Source organism: Pogona vitticeps, chromosome 1 (genome assembly GCF_051106095.1).
Source record: "Pogona vitticeps strain Pit_001003342236 chromosome 1, PviZW2.1, whole genome shotgun sequence".
In the NCBI taxonomy this organism is placed as follows: Eukaryota; Metazoa; Chordata; class Lepidosauria; order Squamata; family Agamidae; genus Pogona; species Pogona vitticeps.
The window spans coordinates 196,119,180-196,133,592 of NC_135783.1; the positions used below are offsets into that span (position 1 = coordinate 196,119,180).

At 42.9% G+C, this 14,413-nt stretch overlaps 1 protein-coding gene across 6 annotated transcripts in view; it reads left to right on the forward strand.

Annotated features, from left to right (window-relative positions):
* PDE1A (phosphodiesterase 1A) overlaps nt 1–14,413 on the forward strand; it is a 252,850-nt gene that overhangs the window by 170,569 nt on the left and 67,868 nt on the right. The window contains exon 1 of one of the 6 annotated variants that reach the window (XM_020807777.3): nt 2,731–2,833. The exons of the other annotated variants lie outside the window; for them this stretch is intronic. Within the exon in view, the coding sequence (XP_020663436.3) occupies nt 2,802–2,833 (32 nt within the window). The 5' untranslated portion in view covers nt 2,731–2,801. Of the gene's footprint in view, nt 1–2,730; nt 2,834–14,413 lie in introns of those variants that run through there. 6 annotated transcript variants of the gene reach the window in all.

The following is a 14,413-nucleotide window of genomic DNA, read 5'->3' on the forward strand; positions in this document are numbered from 1 at the left end:
ACAGATGGGAGTGGGGCTTCTAGATATTCTCTTTCTACCTACCCAGCTTCTTGCCTGGTAATGCCATCAGAAAAAGAAAAATCTGAGAAATGTTCTCAGAAAAATGGGAAAAAGTAGGTGCCATTAAAACATGTGGCAAAGCATACCAACATTCTTCCATCTTTTCCCTCCAGCTGGAGAGAGCTCCTTTTCTCTCCTTTCCTCGAGAAGTATAATAAGGAAATATTAACTTCAGAAATAGTGGACTCATAGGAGGACTGGAAAGAATTTGTGCAGATTATGGAGTTGTAAGTTACAGATATTTAGAAGTTATTCAGTCATATTGATTCCTTTGAATCCATGTAAGGCTCCTGAAATAGAAAATGTTTACCGTGAATTGAGGAAGACCACATAAAGGTAAATATATGTCACCCTCTTCTGTACACTAAAAATGAATGTTTAGTGTTTTGGAGTGAGAACACTCAGTAGTTTCTGCCAAATCTGCTTTCAGCTTTCAAGCCTTCTATCTTTCAATGACAAATAATGTTTGGGAATAAATTTCCATGTACCTGCTGGTTGATACCAAACCACAAATAGCGTGACAAATGATAGTGCCACTGCTTTTTTTATACATCAATTTCCATGATACATACTGTATTTCCCCGAAAATAGGACAGGGTCTTATATTAATTTTTGCTCTAAAAACACATTAGGGCTTATTTTCAGGGGATGTTTTGTTTTTTTCATGTACTACCATCTACATTTATTCAAATACAGCCATGTCTTCTTCTTCTGATTGCTACACAGTGGTGGAGGGCGGGGTTTCACTTAACTAGGGCTCATTTTTTTGGGTAGGGCTTATATTACGAGCATCCTGAAAAATCATACCAGAGCTTATTTTCAGGTTAGGACTTATTTTCAGAGAAACGGGGTACTTGCGTCATTCTCTCTCTCTCTCTCTCTTTGTTGGAGATTGTACCAAATCATTTGGGCAATGACTCTTTCTCTTTCTCTGGATCATGTGTCTGTCCTGGATCCTTGCTGTGATAGATCCAAGCTGTGCCTCAGTGTTGACAGATGCCCACTGTGACAGCAGAAGGCGCAGCAGTCAATGGTGGGCAGAGTTGGGGATTCACGGAGGTGTTCATTTATTTATTATTTCATTTATTTATTTAAAATATTTTACGCTGCCTTTTTCCTTTAAAGAACCCCAGGTGGCTAGTGTAGGCTACACTAGGCTGGTGCAGCCTCCTGTCAGCTTCACGTAGGCTAAGCCTGAGATGGGCCAGCATCAGTGGTATAAGTGGAGCCAGGGCTCAGAGGGTGAAAACCCCAAGATTTTCTGACTCATGAGAGAGTCTGTCTTTGGAGAAAGGACATCATTAAAGCCATGTTTCTCAGAGAATATAACAATGAGTCCAGTCCTTTCAAAAGAATGAATTTTATTTTAGATTTCATTGGTTTTCTGTAAATCAGATTAGACATATAAAATATTATTTTAAAAAATTACTCTTGACAGTCTACTAAAGTGTTTCCATTTCCAAACAAGTGGCCGTGAACTTAAGGAGGCAAAACCGATCTGGGTTAAGTGTCCGCAAGTGTGCACTCTTGCTTAAGAATGTAGTAAGTGCCTTCCTGGATCAGACCCATGTCTATCAGGAAGCCATCCTTTGCAAGAATCACAACAGACTTTAGATGGTCTGCTTGGAATTTGCTACTATCCCTCCAGTTGACCAGAATCAACTTCCAGTCTGCCTCTGAAACAGATACTGTTAGATCAGTGGTCAGGGAGCAGGGGTAAATTACCCCAAATGGGGTAAAAATGAAAATCCTGGGGTAATGAGGATGAGCAGAGCCCCAATATTGATGCTGTCATATCCAATATGAAGCAACATCATTTCTCCAAAACCTGAAGTTTTCAAGTCAGTTGAAGCTTTTAAAGTAATTTTGAATAGATTCAATAAGATTTTGAATCCAAATAATGTACGATTTCCTTCCTTTCAAATCAAGTGGGTAATGTCGGCGTATATAATTTTTTTTTTGGGGGGGTAAAAGGTAAAAAAGTTCCCTGATCCCTGTGTTAGATTGATTGGCACCTCCTCTCCCCCCCCCCCCCGCCGCCAAACAGACCCACACCAGCTCTGTGGTAATTCATAAACCAGTCTTAGCTAACATTTGTAGGGTAGATTTAAGTTAAATACTATTTTGTCGGTTCTTCAAGATCAGCTCAGGATAAACATTTTGTAATTACTGGAGCTTTTTCTCCCTTAAAGCAAGTTATCTGCAAATGGTTATAGAAGTTGGACAGATGTCATTTGTAGATGTTTTTGATTGAAGGCAGGCTCCCCATGTGAGTCAGAACTCTGGAAAACAAGAGTGGTAACTTACTATGTGGTAGCTTGTTGAGGCACAATCAACTTAAAGTGGAGAGTCTCCACCTCAGATAGCTTGTGGCTGTGGAAGAGGTACCCCCCTGGAATTTTGGGGTGAAGTGTCCTTGCCACCTACCCCCCATGAATTTCTATTTCTGTGCAGGCATTTGAGCCCAGGTCTCCTGAACCCAAGTCTACCACTCTGTCTGTTAAACCACATTGGCTGTCATGAACTTTCAATGCAATTTCTAATGCCTGAATAAGCATAATAGACGTATCAGCTTCAGACTTTGAGTGTTATTGGCCAAGATACACCCAAACAGAGGGAAGTTTTCTCTTCCTCAGTTCACTGTTGTTTGCTTGCTCATTTTCCTGGGCTAGAAAAAGAGGTCAGGCATGTAAGCAGGGGTGAGCAGGAAGTGGAGGAGCAGGTCAAAGGAATACTCCGTGATGAAGCTCTGGATGAGTGTGGTCCTCAGCAGGTATCCACTGTGATACTCTAATAATTTATTGGGTTTCTAAAAGCTTTTAGTATTGTTTGTTTTAATACTGTAAGCCATGTTGGGTCCTCTTGAAGAGGAAGGCAGAATATAAATATTATGAATGAATGAATGAATGAATGAATGAATGAATGAATGAATGAATGAATGAATGAATTTGCCAACCCTAAAACGTTGGGCTAATTTGTCTGACAATATCTTATGAGTACAGTATTGTATAATGTGGGGAGAGGTCTGTTTTCCCAAAGATGGAGGCTTAGTTGCTCCATGTAAGGACACAGTGCACATTTTCCTTCATGCGGGTTCCTACCTCCATCTATTCTGTGAAGTTGATCTGCAACTCTTCTTTAGAAGCCAGCACTTGTGGAATTTTTGTCTCTTTCTTCATCTGGCTAAAATCAATGAAGGATTCTGTACAGAGAATAGCAGATGAAAATGGATGTTGGTTTGTGAGAATAGTTCCTCCCCCGCTGTGACCTTGACCATGTCTTAAAAGCAATTTCCAAACGAACAATTACTAGTACACAGGAGCTATATTTGACCTTCATAATGTCTATCCTTTCCCATACACCCCACCAGTCTTCCCGAGTATTTGATGCTTTCCATCAGCTCCTGCTGTTACATGTTGAATGCATTAGAGCAACTTAATAAAGTGGGTACTCTGCTGGCATAAGTTGGGCTAGCTCTGTAACCCTGAATGGAGCTCTGCCTGGCTTTTGAAGCACCTGTGGATTCAAGTCAATGTTTTCAGTTTTCCATCTCTTTCTGCAGTGGCAGCACATAGAAAGACGGGACTTTCTTCTTCCAAGGCCAGGCTAGCAAGTGCTACATGGTGTCCTGATTTTATAGGAAAGCACCTCTCCTCAACATTAAAAAGGGACAAGGTTTTCAAGCAAAGCGTAGTGAACAGCTTTCATGATTAAAGGAGTCCTTTCGAGCTACTTTCCCACTTGGTAGAAGGTTATTGATTCATCTGTGGTTCAGTGGAGAAATTCTATGCACATACGCTTAATGTAGAGGTACCACATATAAATATATTTCAACAGTCTCAAAGGGAATGGTTGGAAGCTTATGGCCCTCCAAAGGTTGCTGGAATCAGCTCCAGATGGCATCCCCTACAGCCAGGTAGGAGAAGAATTGGATTCCAACTAACACTTAAAGGCTTTCTTTCCATCACATAGGTTCTTTGCTGCCTCCCTGTCGCCAGCTTCATTTTGCCTGTTATCTTCCCCGACTAAACTTTGGTCCCTTGCTGTCTGTGGATCAGAACCAGGTTTGGACACATGCAACTGGAAGGGCAGAACTGGACATGGACGGCCCTCCAAAATGCATCAAAGAAGGACAGGGAGGCCACTGAATTGGGTAGGCTGCAGTGCAGGGGCTAAGGGGGGAGTGGGAAAATTGAACGGAGATGCCTTCCATGAATTGAACTCCATGCAAGGAAGGGGATGCTTCTGCCTAATTTGGGAGGGATCTCCCCATTCTCCTTGATACCAGAGCCTATCCTAGTTACCAGGGAGCCTTAACCACCTGCATAGCACTTTGAGGACAGTGAAAGGGTTATCAAGGAAAGGAGATCTAGAAAAGCCCATTCCTACCAATGGAGTTGTGCACTGCTAAAAATGGTCTCCACTCCCTTAGTTTTAGGACTTAGGCTCGTGTTTTTTGTTACCTGTCGAAGCCAACAGAAGCACACTCCAGCCTCAGAAATGGCCCGTCAGGCCTCCCTGTTGGAACAGAGCTCCACTCTTCAAAGACCTTTTATCCCCCAAGACATCTTGATTTATGATGCATATTGAGCTATTCATACTGGCACCCCCTGTGCTATTTCATAACCAGGTTGGCATCTTTTCAGAAGCACTGAGATCTGTCCAAAGTTGCCTGTCATCTCGGACTGGGTTGAAAATCAAGGTAATGGCTCCTTGGCAGCAAGGAGCCATTACCTTGAAGCCAAGCTTCCTTAGGTGGTACCTGCTGGGGGCAGCCATGGCAGCATCCTGCTGGTTTTCCTCTTCAACCACTCATCAGCTCAGCTCTTCCAGGGCTCCTGCGTGTGTCACATGGCCTGTACTGATCCCTTAAATCAGCCAGCTGCACAGGGAGGATGCTTTTCTTTGCCAGCAGTGAGGTTATATTCAAACGGGCAACCCTGCCGTTTTTCTGTAAATGGAATGTGAGTAAAGGGTATTGTCCTCAGGCAGCAAAATGTCTCTGGCTAGTCTCTTTGGCGACGTAATACAGGGATGCACTATGAGATACAAGGACACTGGCTGATATCCGGATTGTTACAACACTGATTTTTCGCAGATGTCCCTAAGGGCTGCACCAATTTTTAAAAGTTTAGCACAATTCAAATGTGGGGGAAAAGAAAAACTCTGCAGATTTGGTGATCTTTACCAGCATAAGTACTGTATATGAATTATTATCCTGTGGCACTTGAAGAGACACAGAGTGAGGAAGGAGATTTTAAGTAAAAGCAAAATCCCACCAAAAATATAACCTTGCGAAGCCGAAGCAATCATTTCTTGAGAAGGTTGGCTTTAAAAAAAAAAGAATTCAGGCAGGCGTCAAAAACAATTGCAGTGCCAGAGCTCGCTCTAGGGGTTGCCGGTGGAATTGGCTAGTGCAGCCAAAGATGGGTCAGGAGGACAGATGTTGTGCCACTCTTGAAAGGCTAGCAAATTTGCCATGAATCTGAGCTTTTGCAAACTTGTGCGCTGTGGCTTGTGTCGGCATCTGACCCGCACCACCCTGGGAGCTGCAGGATCAGGGCCATCCTGACCTAGGAATGGCCTGGTGTTTTGCAGACTCAGGCCCTGGCTTGCGTAGCAGCTGCTGGGCCACTCATGGGGCTCACCTGGAAACCTGGAGGGAAGGCCTATTGAAAGAGTGGTTCTCCCTCCCAGAACTTGCCTCAGCAACAAAGAAAAGTCTTCTGGCCTGCTTCGCCTGTCTGCCTAGTTTGGTTGTTCCTGCTTTGCCTGCCTTGCCTCTCCTTGCATCCTTGGACCCTGCTGTCTTGATACTGTTTCTCCCGGCTTTGACTCCTGGACTGTCTGACCACGACTCGCATCATCCTTCTACATGGCTGCTGTTTGGACTCAAAACCTTAGCTGACTGGTCTCTGCTCAGGCTGAGGGATTGTTTCTAACTTGTTCCTTTGGTCTTGCTCTGGACTGGGTCCTGGTGACTTTTTTTTTACTGAACCCTGACAGCTTGTTTCAAATGCAAGACAGATTATCCATAATTTCAGCTATTTAGAGAGTGTTTCAGAGTTTTGAATTTTGCTTAAATTTCTCTAGCTGTGCAGTGGAAGTGCAGGGATTCACAGAGTAGAATAGCTTCAAATTCCCCAGAACAGACCACTCATTTTCTCATTAACTGGCACTTACAGTCTCAATAACTCACTCTGAGACATTAATAGTAGAAAGAATAAAAGGTTTCATTATTTGAAGTTCAACAGATCAGACAGCAAACTGACAAACATGATGGCAATAGGCCTCAACAGACTCCCCACTTCCAAGGGATGATGGAGAGGGAGGAAAACAGAGGTGGGGCTCTGTTTGAATTCAGAGGCAGGAGGGAACAATTGGTTAGTGCTGGATAGACTGACAGTCACCCCAGCCCAGAAAGGCCCCTCCCAGCCACACCTGCTAGAGGCAGCATATGAGATTCAGGGTGAGGCTACAAACAGGTCCCTCTGACTTCACTCTCTTTAATTAGGCACCTGGCTGTGGAGCCAAAAGTTGGGAGTTCTATTCCCCCTGGCTGCCTCCCAGGAGAAGAGCCAGCCTATGTGGCCTTGGGCAATCTGCACGGCCTCAGGAAGAAGGGGATGGGCAATCAATTCTGAGTACTCTGTACCTAGAAAGACATGGGAAGAGTTGCTTCAAGTTGGAATCAACTTGATGACACACAAGTATTTGTAACGCATACCTATCTACATATGTACATAAGGCTATATAGGCAACACATCATCAAGCTACAGAGGTAGCATCACAACCAATATAAAAAGAGAGGCACCTTTGTTGGTCCAGAGGAACAAAACAAAATCCAAAGTCCAAGGAAAAACAAGATGTCCCCTCTGGGGGATAGTCCATGGCAAGGCATAGTTCCCAACCATTGTCAGTTGGTTGATAGCTAGAACTCAACCAGGACTCAAGGAAAATAGACTAAAGTTCACCCCCTGTGCAGAGTAGCTACTTGGTACATTCTATGTGAGTTTCTTCTGAAATCTCTTGCATAAAAATAGAGGAAATGCTCACCTGTTCATGCATGGAAAAGTCTGAGGCCATTGGAAAGAGAAGTGACAGTGGGCTGGTATATGTGTGTGTGTGTGTGTGTGTGTGTGTGTGTGTGTGTGTGTGTGTGTGTGAGAGAGAGAGAGAGAGAGAGAGATAGAGAGAGAGAGAGAGAGAGAGAGAATCTTTACTGCTTTCCTACAGATGAGGGCATATTTCAACTGGATAGCTATTAATTCTACTAGCGAAAAGACAATGTGCGGTTTTCCCACTTTCCTCCTTAATAGATGAGGATGCTGAGAATGATGCAGTAAGAAGAAAAGAGGGAATATACCTCTTTTGAAAATAAAGGGAGAGCATCTACAGGTCCCCTCATAAAATTCCATGTTGCAGCCGAGCTATTGAATGATGAAGCCTCCTTTGAAACTATTCTGAGATTGTCATTAAAAGCTCTCTCCTTTGTTTCTGCCCATAATGTGTCCTCTGGCTTCAGCTTGCTCCTCTGTTGAGCTTCCTTATAGGCTGGGATGTTCTGGAGCCCCTGCCCAACTCAGCATGGAAATGTAGCTAGAGGTCTCTGTCTGTTTGTCCCGCTCCGCCATTCTTCAGGTACGGATGACATGTGGGGAGTGGCATCTTGGCCAACTGGTCTTGGAGGAGGGCAGCATCTGTTGAAGGGCAGTCTTCTGGCTGGCCAGTCTTCCAGCAGGCAGCATCCCTGTGAGGTCACAATGGCCAGTCTGCCTCCTTCAGGCTGGATCTCCCACTCACTGCAGGAGGCAAATAGGAACAGACTGGGCACCATGTGCCTTCCTCTCATAAAATGGGGCAGGCAGAAGCAAAGACAACTGGGCAAAGCTGCTTTCTCTCTGAGGTGGGTACCTGCAACATTTTGGTGCAGCTTCCAAAGCACAGCAGCAGGATGAGGGAAACGGTTGCGATCTGTGCCTCTTTCCCTGACATGGGCAGCAGCGTATGGGCAGAGAATCACCAGGCAGAAGAGGAAGATAGTTGCCAGGCAGAGAGGTACCCTGCTATTACAGGGGTTCTTACTTAAAAGTGAATACTCTGTGATGGCTTGGCATTAAAAGCGTTGGAAGCACCCTAGAGGTGGCAGAGTGAAAACAGGGTGGCTGTGCCAGAGCTGGGCATAGTTTGGCAGGCACAGCGGGAGGCTGATGGTGAGGAGGGCAGTGCAGGAATTACCAGGACATGCCACATAAAGCAGGACTTCCATTTTCAGTGTGTGCTTAGAAGGAGGCAAAGCAGCTTTCCACTCTGAGATTAAGAACAAGATGGTATCACTCTCCATTCCCCATGCGGAAGCTCATTGTGGTGGATCCAGAGTGTGGCACTCACAGCTTTTGAAAAAAAAACTTTGCCACCTTTCTCTGCCTCTCAGCATCTTACACATCCGTTCTCACTGAGACTACCTGAATAAATCACTACTACAGTATGTAGCATGGCACATTGGCTCAAATCTTCTTTCCTATTTACACCGGTGTAGCACAAATGGTGTTACATTTGGAGGCAAATTGCCCCAAGTTAATCAACAACTGTTGGTGTGATAGCTGCATGATGCAACAGAGCACATCAGCATTCTATAAGGCAATTCTAAAAATGGGGCAACCCAAACAAAAATTATAATTTTGACACTGGTTCAGATCAGCACCAAATTTGGCACAGATGTAGCAGACAGTCTGCTCTTGCTCTGTGTCAAATTTGGGGAAGTTTGGGCAAATGGGTTTTGATTTATGGTTTGTTAAAACTGTTTCCCATATACAGTACAGAAATATAACCTTAGATGTCCCCAGATTTAAAATAGTTAATACAAACAGAAAAGACCAATCTTGCTTATCTTGAAAGAGAATGTATCGCTCACTCTCAATGTTCTTTCTAAGCCTTGCAGACATATAGTGCTGCATCAGGCACATGCAGCCAAGCCAGTGTTTCTGTCCATTTGTGTCCAGTCACAGCCAGAATCCCAAGCAAACAAGGCAGAGCCCCTGCACAGCACTGTAGAAAATTAGAGGGAACGTTGCCCACCCTCTCTCTCTCTCTCTCTCTCTCTCTCTCTCTTGAAAGAATCCAATCTACAAGGGCTAATATATTGATCTTCAAACAAGGCCTTTCAAAAAGGAAAAAAAAATACAGTGGTATCTCGACTTACGAACGTCTCCATTTGTGAACGATTCGAGTTACAAACGGCTCAGTTTGCAAAAAGTTGCTTTGATTTGCGAACGGAGCCTCGACTTATGAACAAAAAAAGAGAAAAAACCCTTTCCTGCTCTTTTTTTGACCTAAGTTCATCTTAGGTCAAAAGAAGAAGAAATATGAGTACGGATTAACTGGCTTTGCATTAGTTCCTATGGGAACTAATGCCTCTACCTACGAACAGCGCATTGACATACGAACAAAAAGCAGCAGATACGGATTAAATGGTTTTCATGCATTCTTATGGAAAAGTTTGCCTCGACTTATGAACTTTTCGATGTACGAACGCTGTTCCAATACGGATTAAGTTCGTAAGTCAAGGTACCACTGTAGTGACATTGTTATAAATTTAGCATGCATGGAACAGGCTTACCTGTTAATGTTCCCAATAGAATTGAGCTCCAAATGTCATCTCATATTATCTCTTCCTACTGTCTCTGTCCCCGTTTCCCAGCAATGTTTTCTTTTCTGGTCAGTTCTGTATTTTCTTTATATGTGCTTGTTGGATAGCTTCAGTTGACTCATTATTGCTCTAGTGAGATTTCAGACTTGACTTGATTGAGCACCCACTTTTCTGCCTTTCTGGCTTTAAGTGTGAAGTGGTTAACTGGTTAAAAAAGGAGTCTGATTCTGCTATTTTCCCTTGCTTGGTGTCACATTGTGAATGTTAATGAGCAGAAGAGGGTACCCTGTAGGGACCATCTTGACAGCATCTAGGGGTGTTGTCAGCACTCAGCCTGCCCTTGGCTATATAACACTTGACATCCTTTTTTCATGTTGGCAATGTGAGCAAGATATTAAAGTGGCCAGATAATAATTTATCTCTAGATGAGGCCCCCATTTTGGGGTTCCAACATTTTTAATTTGAAATATAATTTGCTTTGAATGAACATTCCTCATTGGAGAATATTATAGCTCCCTGGTATGTAAGGTATGTAATGGGCTTTTTCTGTTCAAAGTGGAACACAAAGTACAGTTTCTTACTTTTGATGTTCTGATATCTGAACCTTCAGGAACTATATAGAATTCAGATCACACAATGGTGCAAGAAAGTGTTCCTTGTTAAATAAACGTATGTACCAATTTTGAATCAAAACAGCACAAGTAGTCCAATAATTATGATTACACTGGAATCTGTTTGCAATTGGACAGGGTTTATTTGCCTTTTTCTACACAGTAGTTATAATTTATATAAGTATATTATGAAGTCAAAAATTAATGCCAGAATTCTAGGTGGGAAGTGTAACTTCAGTGAGGCACATTTTGATATGTCATTTTTACCTCTCCCCTCCCCCCATTATAGCCAGTGTCTCAGATAAGGATACAAAAGGTTTTTAGAGAGAAGAACTTGAAAAAGTTGCTTTTTAGGATTGCTTATGTTAGCTGGGGTTTTTTAGGAGGCATAATCCAAAATTCAGCTTTTCTGAGTTCTGAGAGTAGCATTTGTACCAGCTCTTTTCTCCAGCTCTGTGTTTTCCTTCCTTCAAATATCTGACAAATTCAGATTTTGGATAATTTCCAGAAATGATATGAGATGCCCCCAAAATATAAACCAACATACAGTACTTGGAGATCATAAAGGAATAACTGTCATGGTGTCCTGGGAGTATCGAGGATCTAGTTAGTCCCCCAGGCTGAATGATGCTCAGCAGAATCCTGCTTGTGTGAGGTTCCTGTAACTTGCTGCAGTTAATTGCAGCTAATTGACAAGGTGCCATGGCATGTCTGGGTCATGTGCATCTGATTGTGCAACCAAGAGATGCCCCAATACCTTATCCGTTAGCCCCAGCAAGTTGGGAAAGCTCATACAAACACTCTGACCAATGTGTCAAATAAATAACTTTTTAAATAATCTGGCCCTTCTTCCTCAGAGACAGACCATGTGAAATTCCCACATACTCTGCCATTGGTTTGGTGGAGCACGCCCGTGATGACTTTTTCTTTTACAGTGTGTGGTAATGTGTCATGAGATAAAAAGGTTACTTTCTTGGGGAAGCTGAGATTTTCTGGTTCATTTCCAGTGCTTCTTATTTTTTTATTGCTTGTGTGGTATTATTCTCTTGGAAGTAGTGAGGGCTTTTACAGTTATTGGCTGAACTTTCATTAATATTTGAGAGAACACAGAACAGACACTCAGAGAATACATGTAGAATATACTGTATGTAGTCCCGATTCCATGAGAACAGAGAATATTGTCAGCTGACTACAGTGAAAGCCTCACATGGGCTGAGGGTTCTTTATGAGTGTAGCTGACTTGGCATAGGCTAATAGGGTGAACAACAGGGATGGGAGTTTGAGTCGCAGGACTTGCTGTCAAGTCAGACTTAAGTTGCACAGGCAACTTGACTCAGACTTGACTTGGGTTGTTTTTGGGTTGTTTCTTTTTCAGTGACTCAGACTTGGAACCCATCCACCCTGTCCTTTTTTTTTTTTAAGGGGTCAGGGGCAGCTTGGGACGTGGTACCAAAGACTTGGACTCAGACTTGGGACTTAAACCCGAAAACTTGCCAACATCCCTGGTGAATAAGGTATAAATTTATGGACTGGATCATGAACAAATAAGAGCTTCTGCGAGACAAGGCATAGGCTTCATTTCTATGACACAAAAAACTACAGTGCAACAATTTCCAGGATGAGGCCTTTTGTGCCGTTGTACCAAAGCTTTGGAACTCCCTCCTGAAGAGGTGAAGGATAAGAAGGCAGTTCAACTTTACTGCAATTCATAATTACCTGTGATTAGCAGGCTAGTTCAAGGAGTGCAAGACAGACTGTGTGGCACACACAGCTTTGCCCATCATAATGTTTATTTGTTTGTTTGTTTGCCACCTTTCTCCTAGAATATTTATTTATTATTTATTATTTCAGTTTGTATACCATCCCTTAGTGCACACTGGACTGGGGGAGGGGTTATAACATATTAAAAACACATACAAGTACAAGAAATAGAACAGAGTAGGGGCCCAAGCCCCCCCCAAAGAGAATATGGTGAGCAGCCGGGCAAGACTTAGGAGAAATGACCCCAGGTGCTGCTGCCATCATCCAGCCAGCACATGCTGCCCATGGTATTTGCCTCATTTTGCCTCATGGTCGGGCCAGACATGGCTGTATGTTCACAAACAAAAATGGTAATCCAAAAAGAGCAAGATTTTAAGGTTGGCATCATAATTGTTTCCTCAGAGTTTTTTTGGCTTCCAAACTTATCAGGACTTCTGTTTAAACATGCAGAGGTAATTGCAAGCAACTGACCCCTTGAACTGAAATGGCCTTTCTGCTCATTTAATTAGCTTTGCTGATAAGAGGAATCATTACAAAACCTTTAAAGTGGTCTTGGTGTTTCTTGGAGCACATGTTTGCCATGGACTGGCCTCAGCTGGCTCTGCCCGCTGTTCTCCCTGATATGTCAGCAAGGTTTATTAACTCAGGAAATGAAAGCCACCAGCAAGGCCCAGTTCACTGAACTGTATATCTTTTGCCAGTTTTTAAAATGTTTTTGACCGATACATAATAGCTCTGGATTCTTTTCTTTGTTGTGTGACACTCCTGTGCATTTAGATTATGTCCAGTTCTACTTTACTACGCCTCACTGGGCAAATGTATGTGTTGTAGTCAGGAATAGCAATCTGATCACTGCCTCAGAGCTGATTTATGCATTCCAGAACTCTACAGCTTAAAAAGGTAGACAGGGGTTGCGCTTGTGAATGCCCCCAACACATCCCAACCTCCCTAACCTTGGAAAGCTATTACTTCAGGAAGAAGAGTTATTCTACTGCCGACCATACAATCTTCCCTGCTCTTTGCTGCCTTTAAGGGTCCTGTGCCTCTCTTGCTCTTCCTCATAACTCTTGGCTCATCATTTTCCTTCCCCCCCCCCCCCGAATTCTCTGTTTTGACCTCAACCATGAACTACCCAGTTTGGGAATAAATCCATGCTTCATATGAACTCACAGAGTTCCCTGGCTAGGTGACCTTCCACAATGACAGTGTGAGCAAATGCATACTTTTTCAAGGATCAAAATGTTACAAAGCCTTTATTCTTAACGCTCATTGAACTTCATGTTATAAAAATGGGAATAAAACTGAAAGAGTTGGGTCCACATATGTGCACAGCAAGGTTCGCTTTGTGTAGAAGAAAGGAGGTGGGGTGGGGGTTTTCAGTGATTCCCCTTTCTGTCTACATCCTCCATACCATGCGCCCCATGCCCTACCACCGGATCCTAGGTTTAAGAGGCTGCTGAAAACAGTTCTCTTTGGGGAGGCTTTTGAGGACCTCTTTTGCGTTCTTCTGCCCCTACTCCGCCGCTCTAATTTTTACCGTCTGTGCTCATGCCAGGTTTCTGGATGCCATTTTATGTTATGTGTGATATTTGAAGTATCTTGCTGAACTGTCTACAGAATGTCTTACTCTACCAGGAAGTTCATATGTTTTAATGTAAACCTAGACTCAACCTAATCACAGCATGCTTGCTGAAGCTTGTGAAAGCCTGTGCCTCTGGCAGTATCATGGTTTTAATCCACAATAGCAGTTGTCACCTGGTGGAAAAATATTATGTTTTGGGGTGAGAGGGGTTAATCTGCAATATGAAGAACAAATCTTGTGTTAGTGCTGCAAGATTCAGTCTACTGTCTGCTTGGGTCAGGGTGACTACTAAGAGAGTAATGTAGTGCTTGGAGTGACTGACTGCTACTTTCAGCCTACTGTAATTTGCTTTTACAAATTATTTTTAGATGTTTCCCTTTATGCCAGGTTCTTTAGAAGCTTCTAGACTGAAAGGCTTGATTTAAAAAGTCCTTTAAACCACATATAAAACAAATCATATCTCAAAATCATTTGCAGATTTCTGTCCTGCCAAAATGTGCTAAGAATAAACTGAAATAAAACAGATGCCGTTAAAACATAAAATATTGTTTGAACAATTAAACATCGTTTAAAGAAAACCCAATATAATTACATCAGTAGGAGAAAAATGAATGCTTCTCAGAATAAAAACCCAGTGTAACTACTGGAGGCTGCCGAATAATAGAATACAGATCATTCACTCCTGCAAAAGACTCCCTTAATAAAAGGGAAATTGGAAACTAACAGAAAATGCCAGCTCACCCCTGCAAA